We start from the raw sequence: 14,148 nt of genomic DNA on the forward strand, positions 1-14,148 counted from the left end.
GGACAGTCCTGTGTCTGAAGGTGGTTGTCCTGTGCCCGAAAGAGACGGATGTGGACAGTCCTGTGCCCGGAGGTGGATGTCCTGTGCCCGAAAGAGGACTAGCATGTGTTTCGACTTCAAACAGGTGGATATGGTGCCCGGCTGCTATCCGGATGATATCCTGGGCTGTGTACGGCTGTGTGAGTATAGAGACTGTATGAGACAGTGATGCAGGACTCCCACAGGAACTAGTCAGAGGGGGCTGGCATGTGTAGTGTCTGCAACATATGAGGCTGTGTGTATGGAGACTGTAATATGGCGTGCGGTCGCCCAGGGAAACTGGACAATGGAAGTCTGGCCTGTTTAGGGACTGTAAAATCTAAAGCCATATGATATGTATTGCTATGAACTGGTGTGAACTGAATACCGAAAATATATACTGAAGTTATATGCATTTGTGTGAATTGGACTTTAATGCTGTGAGGAAACACATTAAAGAGACTTTTGTGTTGGAACTTTGCGGGTCACTGCCTCTTCACTGCGTACAATGCTACTACAATCTTAGGCTACGTTCACATTTGCGTTGTTGGGCGCAGCGTCGGTGATGCAACGCAACCAACAACGCAAATACACAACGCAGCGTTTTGCGTCCTCTGCGCCTTGTCTTGTACGTCTCTGTGACGCATGCGTCGTAAAACGCAGTACAACGCATACCGGCGCATGTCCATGCGCCCCCCTTGTTAAAGATAGGGGTGCATGACGCATGCGTCGGTATGCGTCGACGACGCTGCGCCCAGCAACGCAAATGTGAACGTAGCCTAACAGTGGGAAAAGGTTGAAAAGTTCCAGGGGGCCGAATACTTTTGCAAGGCACTGTGTGTGTGTGTGTGTGTGTATATATATATATATATATATATATATATATATATATATATATATATATATATACACATGTACATATGTGGTATTGTGGTCCTTAAAGTTTACTTAAAGTATGCCAAGCTTTAATAAGAAAGTTCTCAGTTGTAGTACTACTTTGTCACTGTATATTTTCTATTTGTAAAAGTGTGAGAATGGTCATTTTTGTGTTTCAGAACATTGAAATGAGATTAAAAATCTGTCTACCTGAAGACCTTGGATTCGCTTTGATGGATGGAGTTGTCCTCTGCCATTTAGTGAATCAAATTCGTCCTCGGTCGGTGGGGAGTATCCATGTGCCCTCTCCTGCTGTTGTAAGTTCAGTATGGTTCCTACATGTACTATATGTGTTAGAGCGTAAAAAACATTGATACAAATTTAAGGAATATCCGCACTCATCAGTACATTATTAGTATAGCTCATCAATATCACAATCTCACTGCGTTTTTGTGCCGTCCTCATAGAGGTGCAAACTATAAAAAATGGGGTCAGATAAATCACATAGTGACTCTGCTTTAATCCATCTGAGTTAAAATATGCAATGGGGGCGGAGATGGTGACACCTTGTATAATGTTCCTATGTCAATTAAAATTTCTCCTTGGCCTATCAGCTGACAGAGTGGAGAATATCCCCATATGTTGGGGTGCTGTAAAGGAAACCATATTAACCCCTTAACAACCTGTGACATTCATTTTAGTCGTGGGTCACTAAGGGCTGTATAAAGTTGGCTTCAAACCAAAATAAAATATATAAAACAATCCTTAAATGTTTGTTATTGCCCTAACCGTACTAACCTGGAGAAGCATATTTAAAGGTCATTTTTATTGCATAATGAATTACCTAAAAACAAAAAGCAATGGCGGGATTGCAATTTTTTTTCCACCATTTCACCCCACTTGGAACTGTTTTTCCGTTTTTCAGTACTTTATATGGTAAAATTACAACTTGTCCCACAAAATACAAGCCCTCATACAGTGCAGCTATGTTGCTGGAAAAACAAACAAACAAACAAAAATCTTATGGCCTTTAAAGGCCCTCAAAAACCAAAACCTTAAAGAGTTAAATGAATGTTAGTTGTGTACAGTGCAAACACCTCTATTTCCATGAATTGGGTATAGTTTGATTTTTGTTACAATTACGTGACCTTCCAATTAATTGGACACATACATGCAGAGACTTTTTTTTTTATTTTTGCCGATGAGAACGAATATTGAAGCCTATTACCCTCAGTAGGAAATATAATCTTCCACCATAATTAAAGCAACGATGAAAAATGCTCTAACATTTCCACCATCCACTACCGAGGAGAGACCTGTAATGTATATTTGTTTAATAAATGATTCATTTTTCTCACTTTTCTGATTCTTTGTTTATTTTTCAGCCGAAGCTTAGCATGGCCAAATGCAGAAGAAATGTGGAAAACTTTTTAGAAGCATGTAGAAAAATGGGAGTACCAGAGGTAAACTGTGCAACATTGAGACAATTTTTGTATATAGCTAAAAATGGAGGATGTATTCTTTACAGTCTTTTGCTCTATGGTTCTGTCTTCACTATGTCAGTTTTCATGCTCACGGCTTCTGCATTAAACCATGACTTATTTTTTCCATAACTAATCATTTCTACAACACTTTTCTATTAAAGTGTTGAAAATGACCTGTAAATTGCAACTGTATCAAGATTTTGAAGTGGGTCACATTTCGAAAACAGGTGCAGATTCAGTTAAAGGGGTTGTCCACTACTCAGACAACCTGTCACGGGGTTACTGCAACAGAGTGGAGCCAGAAGACCACAACATCTGATTGCTCCTACTCCGGCGTTGAGAAGAAGCACTTCTCCTTCATATTAAATGTGTTTATTTCTCCTGGTAGAACAGGGGTTAATCTGTCATGTTAGAAATCTCTGCTCTCAGCTGTGCTTGGTTAGCCACTCCTTTTCCCTGTATAATCTGGGCTCTGATACTAATCCTCGTCAGAGCTAACTTTATTGCTGTGTGGCTAACGGAGGTAAAGGAGTTGGTATGAGAAGTTATTAGCGACTGTTGTTTGGTTTGTACGTGTGGTAATTTCTTATCCTACTCTATTTTGGTTTCTTCCCCTTCCTGCACACCCCGGTGGATTCCTCTGTATATATGTGAGTGAATATTTTGTATGACTGGAGTTTTCCATTAACCCTTGTTTGTGTTGCCTTGTTTGTCGGGTTGGTGTACTACGATGCACAGTAGCGCCTCCTCTTACCTGGGTGTGGGAAGAGAACAGACGGAGGGCTAACTTAGGAGATAAGGCAAGTGCGGAGGCCCCGGCATCTTCGCCATCTAAAGTATCCCAGGGAGCAGGGTGAGCTAGGATGCCCCCTAGTGTTAGGGCCAAGAAAGAAGCCCCTGGTCCCAGGTCACCCGACATCTGTGTCGTGACACAACCCCTTCTAAATCCCTGTGCTTCCCCTCAGAAAAATAATAATACTTGTACTCGACGCTGACACCATTCCAGAGATGTCAGCACTGGCTTTCTGGGGTTTACGGGACATTGTTATGTCACTCGCTCCCTGCTGCCAATCGGTGCTGACTTCACTTTCCTCTCCTAAGGACGAAACTGACATCCGGAGGAAGTGAGAGCTGTGGCTGCCCTCTCACTTCCTTCGGATGTCTTGATTTGTTCGATGGAGGGGAGAGTGAAGCCAATGGAGATTTGCCACAGGGTTCGCTTAATGTAACCATGTCACAAGATCCATGGGAGAGCTCGTGCCAACACCTCTGAAACAGCACTGTCTCCGGAAGTGAGTATGGGCGTTATTATTTTATTGGAAGGAAACAAGGATTTAGAAGAGGCTGTCAGAGTAGTGGACAAATCCTTTAAGGAAGAATTCACACATCATGTGGAACACGGTCTGAGTATAGACTGTGATGCATGGCCTTTTTGCCTCTTTTACGGGGGTCTCCTGACTTGAACATGTCAGCCTCACAGCAGCAAACATACCATTGGTGCAATCTGTGTAGCCGCACAGTGGCCCAAGTAGTAAGGTGGAGTTGTACATTAGGATGAGTTATTGGACTGCAAAGGGCCCATACAATATTCTTGCACAGGGCCAGTGTAACCTCATATATGCCTCTGGGGCTGCTGAGTTCGGGTCAGAAATAAAATCCATAGAGATATGTGTCCAAGGCCTCTTCGGGACCGGCAAGGGCAAAAGCAACCCACTGGCACGAGAACAGCAGGGCTTAGCCCGAGCACAAATCCCACAGGACTGCACAAAAGTACGCACATCCCGCGACAGAGATGGCCACCAAAAGGATCTAGCCACTAACTCTCTGGTACCAAAGATTCCAGGATGACCAGCCAACACCGAACAATGAACCTCAGAGATAACTTTATTCGTCCACCTATCAGGGACAAACAGTTTCTCTGCTGGGCAACGATCAGGTTTATTAGCCTGAAATTTTTGCAGCACCCGCCGCAAATCAGGGGAGATGGCAGACACAATTACTCCCTCTTTGAGGATACCCGCCGGCTCAGATACACCCGGAGAGTCGGGCACAAAACTCCTAGACAGAGCATCCGCCTTCACATTTTTAGAGCCCAGAAGGTATGAAATCACAAAGTCAAAACGGGCAAAAAACAACGACCAACGAGCTTGTCTAGGATTCAACCGCTTGGCGGACTCGAGATAAGTCAAGTTCTTATGATCAGTCAAGACCACCACGCGATGCTTAGCTCCTTCAAGCCAATGACGCCACTCCTCGAATGCCCACTTCATGGCCAGCAACTCTCGATTACCCACATCATAATTTCGCTCAGCAGGCGAAAACTTCCTGGAAAAGAAGGCGCATGGTTTCATCACCGAGCAATCAGAACCTCTCTGCGACAAAACAGCCCCTGCTCCAATCTCGGAAGCATCAACCTCGACCTGGAACGGAAGCGAAACATCTGGTTGACACAACACAGGGGCAGAAGAAAAACGACGCTTCAACTCTTGAAAAGCTTCCACCGCAGCAGAAGACCAATTGACCAAATCAGCACCTTTCTTGGTCAAATCGGTCAATGGTTTAGCAATACTAGAAAAATTGCAGATGAAGCGACGATAAAAATTAGCAAAGCCCAGGAACTTTTGCAGACTTTTCAGAGATGTCGGCTGAGTCCAATCATGGATGGCTTGGACCTTAACAGGATCCATCTCGATAGTAGAAGGGGAAAAGATGAACCCCAAAAATGAAACCTTCTGAACACCAAAGAGACACTTTGATCCCTTCACAAACAAAGAATTAGCACGCAGGACCTGAAACACCGTTCTGACCTGCTTCACATGAGACTCCCAATCATCCGAGAAGATGAAAATGTCATGTAAGTACACAATCAGGAATTTATCCAGGTACTCTCGGAAGATGTCATGCATAAAGGACTGAAACACTGATGGAGCATTGGCAAGTCCGAATGGCATTACTAGATACTCAAAATGGCCCTCGGGCGTATTAAATGCAGTTTTCCACTCATCGCCTCGCTTAATACGCACAAGATTATACGCACCACGAAGATCTATCTTGGTGAACCAACTAGCCCCCTTAATCCGAGCAAACAAATCAGATAACAATGGCAAGGGGTACTGAAATTTAACCGTGATCTTATTTAGAAGGCGGTAATCTATACAAGGTCTCAGTGAACCATCCTTCTTGGCTACAAAAAAGAACCCTGCTCCTAATGGCGACGATGACGGGCGAATATGCCCCTTCTCCAAAGACTCCTTCACATAACTCCGCATAGCGGCGTGCTCAGGCACAGATAAATTAAACAGTCGACCTTTTTGGAATTTACTACCAGGAATCAAATCGATAGCACAATCACAATCCCTATGCGGAGGTAGGGTATCGGACTTGGGCTCATCAAATAAATCCCGGTAATCAGACAAGAACTCAGGAACCTCAGAAGGGGTGGATGACGAAATAGTCAGAAATGCGACATCACCATGTACCCCCTGACAACCCCAGCTGGACACAGACATGGATTTCCAATCTAATACTGGATTATGGACTTGTAGCCATGGCAACCCCAACGCGACCACATCATGCAGATTATGCAACACCAGAAAGCGAATAACCTCCTGATGTGCAGGAGCCATGCACATGGTCAGCTGGGTCCAGTACTGAGGCTTATTCTTGGCCAAAGGCATAGCATCAATTCCTCTCAATGGAATAGGACACTGCAAGGGCTCCAAGAAAAACCCACAACACCTAGCATACTCCAAGTCCATCAAATTCAGAGCAGCGCCTGAGTCCACAAATGCCATGACAGAATACGATGACAAAGAGCAGATCAAGGTAACAGACAGAAGAAATTTTGACTGTACCGTACCAATGGTGGCAGACCTAGCGAACCGCTTAGTGCGCTTAGGACAATCAGAGATAGCATGAGTGGAATCACCACAGTAGAAACACAGCCCATTCAGACGTCTATGTTCTTGCCGTTCAACTTTGGTCAAAGTCCTATCGCACTGCATAGGCTCAGGTTCAAGCTCAGGTAATACCGCCAAATGGTGCACAGATTTACGCTCGCGCAAGCGTCGACCGATCTGAATGGCCAAAGACATAGACTCATTCAGACCAGCAGGCATAGGAAATTCCACCATGACATCCTTAAGAGCTTCAGAGAGACCTTTTCTGAAAATAGCTGCGAGCGCACCTTCATTCCACTGAGTGAGTACGGACCACTTTCTAAATTTCTGACAATATACCTCTATTTCATCCTGACCCTGACACAGAGCCATCAAATTCATCTCTGCCTGATCCACAGAATTAGGCTCATCGTACAGCAATCCGAGCGCCCGGAAAAATGCATCGATATTACTTAATGCAGGATCTCCTGACGCAAGAGAAAATGCCCAGTGCTGAGGGTCGCAACGCAAAAAAGAAATAACGATCCTAACTTGTTGAACTGGGTCACCAGAGGAGCGAGGTTTCAAAGCCAGAAATAGTTTACAATTATTTTTGAAACTCAGAAATTTAGTTCTATCTCCAAAAAACAAATCAGTAATAGGAATTCTCGGTTCTAACATAGAATTCTGAACCACAAAGTCTTGAATACTTTGTACTCTTGCCGTGAGCTGATCCACACATGAAGACAGACCTTTAATGTCCATTGTTACACCTGTGTCCTGAACCACCCAAATGTCTAGGGGAAAAAAAAGGCAAAACACAGTGCAAAGAAAAAAAAATGGTCTCAGAACTTCTTTTTTCCCTCTAATGGGAATCATTAGTACTTTAGGCCTCCAGTACTGTTATGAAAGGTAATTCAGTACCACAATGGACATAGAGGTCAGCGCACATACAGTGACCTGGCAATAACCCAAAAAACAAGAACGAGCTCTGAGACGTGGGAACTCTGTTGACCGCAATCCCTAATCCTCTCCAACCACACTAAAGGCAGCCGTGGATTGCGCCTAACGCTCCCTATGCAACTCGGCACGGCCTGAGAAACTAGCTAGCCTGAAGATAGAAAATAAGCCTACCTTGCCTCAGAGAAATGCCCCAAAGGAAAAGGCAGCCCCCACATATAATGACTGTGAGTTAAGATGAAAAGACAAACGTAGAGATGAAATAGATTTAGCAAAGTGAGGCCCAACTTTCTGAACAGAGCGAGGATAGGAAAGGTAACTTTGCGGTCAACACAAAACCCTACAAAAACCACGCAAAGGGGGCAAAAAGACCCTCCGTACCGAACTAACGGCACGGAGGTACACCCTCTGTGTCCCAGAGCTTCGAGCAAGCAGTAAAAAACAAATTGACAAGCTGGACAGAAAAAAACAGCAAACAAATAGCAAAGAGGAACTTAGCTATGCAGAGCAGCAGGCCACAGGAACGATCCAGGAGGAAACAGGTCCAATACTAGAACATTGACTGGAGGCCAGGATCAAAGCACTAGGTGGAGTTAAATAGAGCAGCACCTAACGACTTCACCACATCACCTGAGGAAGGAAACTCAGAAGCCGCAGTACCACTTTCCTCCATCAACGGAAGCTCACAGAGAGAACCAGCCGAAGTACCACTTGTGACCACAGGAGGGAGCTCTGCCACAGAATTCACAACAGTAAACATTAAGTTGTAAGTCAAATTTACTGTATTGAGATATGTGGATACCTAAATACTTGAAATTAGATACAATAGGATGCGAAGAAAGGGTCTCATGGAGGGACATCGGGGCATGGGAGAGAGGCAATAAAGCAGACTTTTCCCAGTTTATATATAAGCCCGAGTATTTACTGAATTTATCTATAGTGGCAATCACCTGTGTCAATGTTTCCTACGCCCTATCCATAAATATCACCATATCGTCAGCATATAAACCGATGGTGTCCAGATGACCTGCTACATCTATACCCCTAATATCAGGGGAAGACCTTATGCGTATTGCCAATGCCTCGATCGCAAGGGCAAAGAGGGCTGGGGAAAGGCGGCACCCCTGAGGGATCCCCCTATATAATGAGGACTCAGAAATGGAATATCTACAATTATATGAGCTTTGGGTTTCAAATATAGTACAGCAACCCATTTTGAGAATGTATCACCAAAACCATATCTTTGCAAACATGCAGTCAGGAAAGGCCACTCAAGAGAGGCAAAGGCCTTGGCCGCGTCCAGCGACACCAATGCCCAGTTATTGTCTGGTATCAAAGAACTATATTGGACTACCGACTGTACTCACCTGATGTTAATAGAAGTGCTCTTTCCAGGCATAAAGCCAGTTTGGTCTGGATGTATAAGGTTCAGTATGATCAAATTCAGTCTGGTGGTTAGGACTTAAGTAAAGATTTTACTTAAGTCCACTGGGCAGGGCTCAGTGTGGGAAATGTTATATCTGATAGATAGTCTAGACATTCCAAAATATCAGAGCCGCTCTTAGATATATATATAACGACTTATAGTAATCATGAAAACAATGAAGTATTTCTTCAGTCGAGGATACCAATGAGCTATCTGGGTAGCGAATCTGTAGTATATTAGATGTATTGTGTTGGCGCACCAGGAAGGCCAAAAATTTACTAGCTTGGTTTCCTAATTCAAAATAGGATTGACGAGTGAAGAATAATTTACGTTTAGATTTAGTGTCTATATGCTGGGTATATAACATTTGAGAAGCTAGCCACTCGATTCTATTGCCATTAGTCTGATTAGATATGTATGCAGCCTCTGAGTCTTTCAATCGTCGCTCCATCTCATAATCCTCCCTCGAGGTTTCCCTTTTAATATAAGAAATCGTAGAGGATAGTCATCCCCTTAAATATGCTTTAAGGGTATCACAGAATAAATTGACATTCTGAGGTTCTGGGTGGGACGAAATGAAGCAATTCAGCTTATCGATTGTTCTCTCATTAGAGTCTATTAATTTCAGCCAGAAAGGGTTTAGCTTCCAGACCATACCATTATTTGGTTGCCCATATTTAAGTTTAAGTATAACCGGGCTGTGGTCTGAGATCCCCCTATTGCCATGTTCTATGCTATCCACCAACACCGCCAAACCGCCGGATCCAGATACAGTGGGGCAAAAAAGTATTTAGTCAGTCAGCAATAGTGCAAGTTCCACCACTTAAAAAGATGAGAGGCGTCTGTAATTTACATCATAGGTAGACCTCAACTATGGGAGACAAACTGAGAAAAAAAAATCCAGAAAATCATTGTCTGTTTTTTTAACATTTTATTTGCATATTATGGTGATAAATAAGTATTTGGTCAGAAACAAACAATCAAGATTTCTGGCTCTCACAGACCTGTAACTTCTTCTTTAAGAGTCTCCTCTTTCCTCCACTCATTACCTGTAGTAATGGCACCTGTTTAAACTTGTTATCAGTATAAAAAGACACATGTGCACACCCTCAAACAGTCTAACACCAAACTCCACTATGGTGAAGACCAAAGAGCTGTCAAAGGACACCAGAAACAAAATTGTAGCCCTGCACCAGGCTAGGAAGACTGAATCTGCAATAGCCAACCAGCTTGGAGTGAAGAAATCAACAGTGGGAGCAATAATTAGAAAATGGAAGACATACAAGACCACTGATAATCTCCCTCGATCTGGGGCTCCACGCAAAATCCCACCCCGTGGGGTCAGAATGATCACAAGAACGGTGAGCAAAAATCCCAGAACCACGCGGGGGGACCTAGTGAATGAACTGCAGAGAGCTGGGACCAATGTAACAAGGCCTACCATAAGTAACACACTACGCCACCATAGACTCAGATCCTGCAGTGTCCCCCTGCTTAAGCCAGTACATGTCCGGGCCCGTCTGAAGTTTGCTAGAGAGCATTTGGATGATCCAGAGGAGTTTTGGGAGAATGTCCTATGGTCTGATGAAACCAAACTGGAACTGTTTGGTAGAAACACAACTTGTCGTGTTTGGAGGAAAAAGAATACTGAGTTGCATCCATCAAACACCATACCTACTGTAAAGCATGGTGGCGGAAACATCATGCTTTGGGGCTGTTTCTCTGCAAAGGGGCCAGGACGACTGATCCGGGTACATGAAAGAATGAATGGGGCCATGTATCGTGAGATTTTGAGTGCAAACCTCCTTCCATCAGCAAGGGCATTGAAGATGAAACGTGGCTGGGTCTTTCAACATGACAATGATCCAAAGCACACCGCCAGGGCAACGAAGGAGTGGCTTCGTAAGAAGCATTTCAAGGTCCTGGAGTGGCCTAGCCAGTCTCCAGATCTCAACCCAATAGAAAACCTTTGGAGGGAGTTGAAAGTCCGTGTTGCCAAGCGAAAAGCCAAAAACATCACTGCTCTAGAGGAGATCTGCATGGAGGAATGGGCCATCATACCAACAACAGTGTGTGGCAACCTTGTGACGACTTACAGAAAACGTTTGAGCTCTGTCATTGCCAACAAAGGATATATTACAAAGTATTGAGATGAAACTTGGTTTCTGACCAAATACTTATTTTCCACCATAATATGCAAATAAAATGTTAAAAAAACAGACAATGTGATTTTCTGGATTTTTTTTTTCTCAGTTTGTCTCCCATAGTTTAAGTCTACCTATGATGTAAATTACAGACGCCTCTCATCTTTTTAAGTGGTGGAACTTGCACTATTGCTGACTGACTAAATACTTTTTTGCCCCACTGTATATAATCTATGAGGGACAGAGAGCGCCTAGTAAATGAATGACAAGTGTATCTTTTCATCTCAGGGTGACACACCCTCCACAAATCTAACCATCTACTACCCTCCATGAATAATACCAGCTGGGACGGAACCAGAGAGGGGGTTTCCTCAGACACCTCATCATCCAGTCTCAGTCTATCAAGATGGTTATCCATGACTAAATTAAAGTCTCCCATGCAGATGACATTTGCAGCTAGATAATTTAAAGCAAAGCTCATTGCCATCCGAAGAATTGATGTAGTAGCCGGGGGAGGGTTATAAACACACAGTATAACATATTCTCTAGAGTTAATCAGTGCATTAATCCCTCCGGGCCTCCCTGGCCTCCCACCTAACATCTCTATGCATCAGTAATGAAACCCCTCTTGAATAACTAGTATGGAACGCGTGGATGAACCATTGTACCCATGGTTCCTGTACTCACCAGGCTGTATCCCTGGTCAGGTGCGTCTCCACCAAAGCCACAATGTGAGGATGATAGCGTCTGATCTGCGAAAATACCTTAATTTTCTTCTGGGAGATTTAATACCCCTCACATTCCAGGTCATGCATACTATTTCAGACCCCATACTTACTCATCCTAATATGATATACATTATTGCTCAGATAAAGTTCAGAAACATCACACAGAAAATGAAAATGCTGTTGGCGGCAACTTATACATAAACAACAAATAAAACCAATGTAAAAGATAAAACAGAGCAAGAACCAAACAGTATAGGAGCAAAGACCTGTGCTCCCATCATCAAGTAGACAAGGGATACCCTCACTGAATTCAGCGTCCGGTATTGTTGGTAAACTGGACGCCGATAGAAAGAGCTCCGTTTATGTCATTGTTAGAAGAATTCTGCTTGACTGTGAAACATATTAGGATTCCTTTGCACTAGACACCTTATGGGACCGTAGCCATTCAGCTGTTTCTGCTGGATCTGTAAAGAATATGGAAGAACCTTCGTGGACAATTCGGAGTTGAGCTGGATAAATCAATAAATATATAACGTTCTTGTCTCTAAGTTGTTTCTTGATTTTCATGAACCGTGCCCGCTGTTTCTGGAGTTCCATAGAAAAATCCGGAAAAATCAAGATTGTAGCATTGTTGAACTTAATGGGGCTTTTTTGCCGTGCCAAACGTAGAATAGCATCTCTATCCTTACCGTTGATGAGACGTGCCAGGAAAGGTCTAGGCAGAGCTCCCGGAGGAAGGGGTTTTGTAGGGACTCTATGAGCTCTTTCCACAGAGAACATTGGAGAGAATTCATCCCCCAGAGAAGCCTTAAGCCAGCCTTCTAAAAATTGCTCAGGATGCTGTCCATCTGAGCCCTCTGGCAGACCAATGATTCGGATATTATTCCGACTTAGTCTATTCTCTAGATCGTCTGCTTTTTGCTTCCAGGCGTTTATAGAGCCAGCCACTTTTGTCAACTTAGCCTCCATAGGTGTAATGGTATCTTCTATATGGGACACTTTTGTTTCCACCATCAGAGGGATCAGTTCTGGCAAACTCTTTTAATTTGTCAGTGGCTCCTGATCCCTTGGGACGATGCATGGCTGACAACAATATGGCATAGCAGGATGACTGAAGTTATATTTTACATAGTGGGTTCCTCACTCCCAGTCACAGACACAGCATGGCTACTGTAATGTACTTGTGTTTTGAAACAACTCTAAGTAGACTGGTTGCTTACAATTATAGATGTTATAAATATTATAAGAACAGGCTCTGGGTCCTTACTAGAGTTCTGTGCAGCAGGAAGGATCCACAGCGTCTGTAGTAACAGCAGCAGGGGGGAAATCCAGGGGCCCCCAAAGTATTGGCACCGACAAGTCAAGCGTCTTATTAATAGGGAAGCGCGGGGCCCAATTTTCCATAGCACACACCGCACATCTCGCTAATATCCCCAGGATGTGTGTTTACCTCCCGAGCAGTGCTGCAGTGATGAAGATTGGCGTTGCGTCTCCTCCTGTCAGAGCGCGTTCTTTAGAAAATTGCCGCTGCCTCACACAGGCCTCGCCGTCCGCCTGGGTCCCTTCTGCTCCCGGCGTACCAAAGTCTCACAGCACCTTCCCGTAGGTTCCGAGAACTTCCGGAGTCCTGGGGGCCCCGATGCTGGTGAAAGTTGGTGCCGTGTCTCTTCCTGTCAGAGCGCGCACTTTAGAAAATGTCCGCCACCTCACACAGATCCTGCCATCCGCCCAGGTCCCTTCAGCTCCCGGCGCACCAGAGCCTCACAGCACCCTTCCGCAGGAGCCAGGAACCTCCCGGAGTCCAGGGGGTCCCGATGCTGATAAGTATACCTTGCTGAAAGGGGGTCTTAAGTGCAGAATAAGATCAGGATTCCAGGAGCTCTCTCAAGACGCGGCGTCTCTCTTCTGCTGCATAACCAAGCCCCCCAAAGGGAACACAATTTACAATTTATTTTGTGGCTCTCTTGTGGTCATAAGCTTTTTTAAGATAATCTGAAAAATAGACAAACATTTCCTTTTAGTCTTTATATTTTTACCCAATATTGGCAACAACAAAAAAAAAGAATAGAAAATGATACAAAAAATTAGGTAGAAATATTTTTACAGCTCTTGAAACCTCATAAACGAAAAAACCCCAAAAATGCACTTGTTCATAAGCATACACATTTTTTGACAGTACAATTGAAAAAAAGAGTTCAACAGTTCACTTCCAGGATGACTGGAGAATAGAGTGGCCCCAAATAAAACTTTACTGCAGAGAATGTCTGTTAGGTAGAGAAATAGAAGATGAGATGGTAGCAAGGACACACTTAGCTTCAATTACATGTTAGGGCACATCTTTAGAGGTATCACATGGCTCAAAGGACCTGAATAGGTCAGCCTTGTGTTTTTTATTGGTTGGGCGGTATATCAGGATGAAGTCAACACATGAGAAGAAGAGTGACCGTTGTGCTTGGCAGAGATTCAGCCCGTGGGTTGACAGAAGATACTCCAGATATTTTTGGTCAGTATAGATGATCACTGGGATCTTGGCTACTTCAAAAATATGTCCTGATTCCTCAAGAGCTAATTTTATGGCTAAGGGTATGTTTCTACGGTCAGCAAATGCTGCGGGTTGGACGTTGCGTACAGCCG

At 43.9% G+C, this 14,148-nt stretch overlaps 1 protein-coding gene across 3 annotated transcripts in view; it reads left to right on the forward strand.

Annotated features, from left to right (window-relative positions):
- Positions 1–14,148, forward strand: part of LRCH1 (leucine rich repeats and calponin homology domain containing 1) — a 322,845-nt gene that overhangs the window by 243,808 nt on the left and 64,889 nt on the right. For all 3 annotated transcript variants that reach the window (XM_069758279.1, XM_069758280.1, XM_069758278.1), the window contains 2 exons: positions 1,074–1,211; positions 2,280–2,357. In XM_069758279.1, coding sequence (XP_069614380.1) covers positions 1,074–1,211; positions 2,280–2,357 — 216 coding nt within the window. The remainder of the gene's footprint in view (positions 1–1,073; positions 1,212–2,279; positions 2,358–14,148) is intronic.

This window comes from Ranitomeya imitator, chromosome 3, assembly GCF_032444005.1.
Source record: "Ranitomeya imitator isolate aRanImi1 chromosome 3, aRanImi1.pri, whole genome shotgun sequence".
Lineage (NCBI taxonomy): Eukaryota > Metazoa > Chordata > Amphibia > Anura > Dendrobatidae > Ranitomeya > Ranitomeya imitator.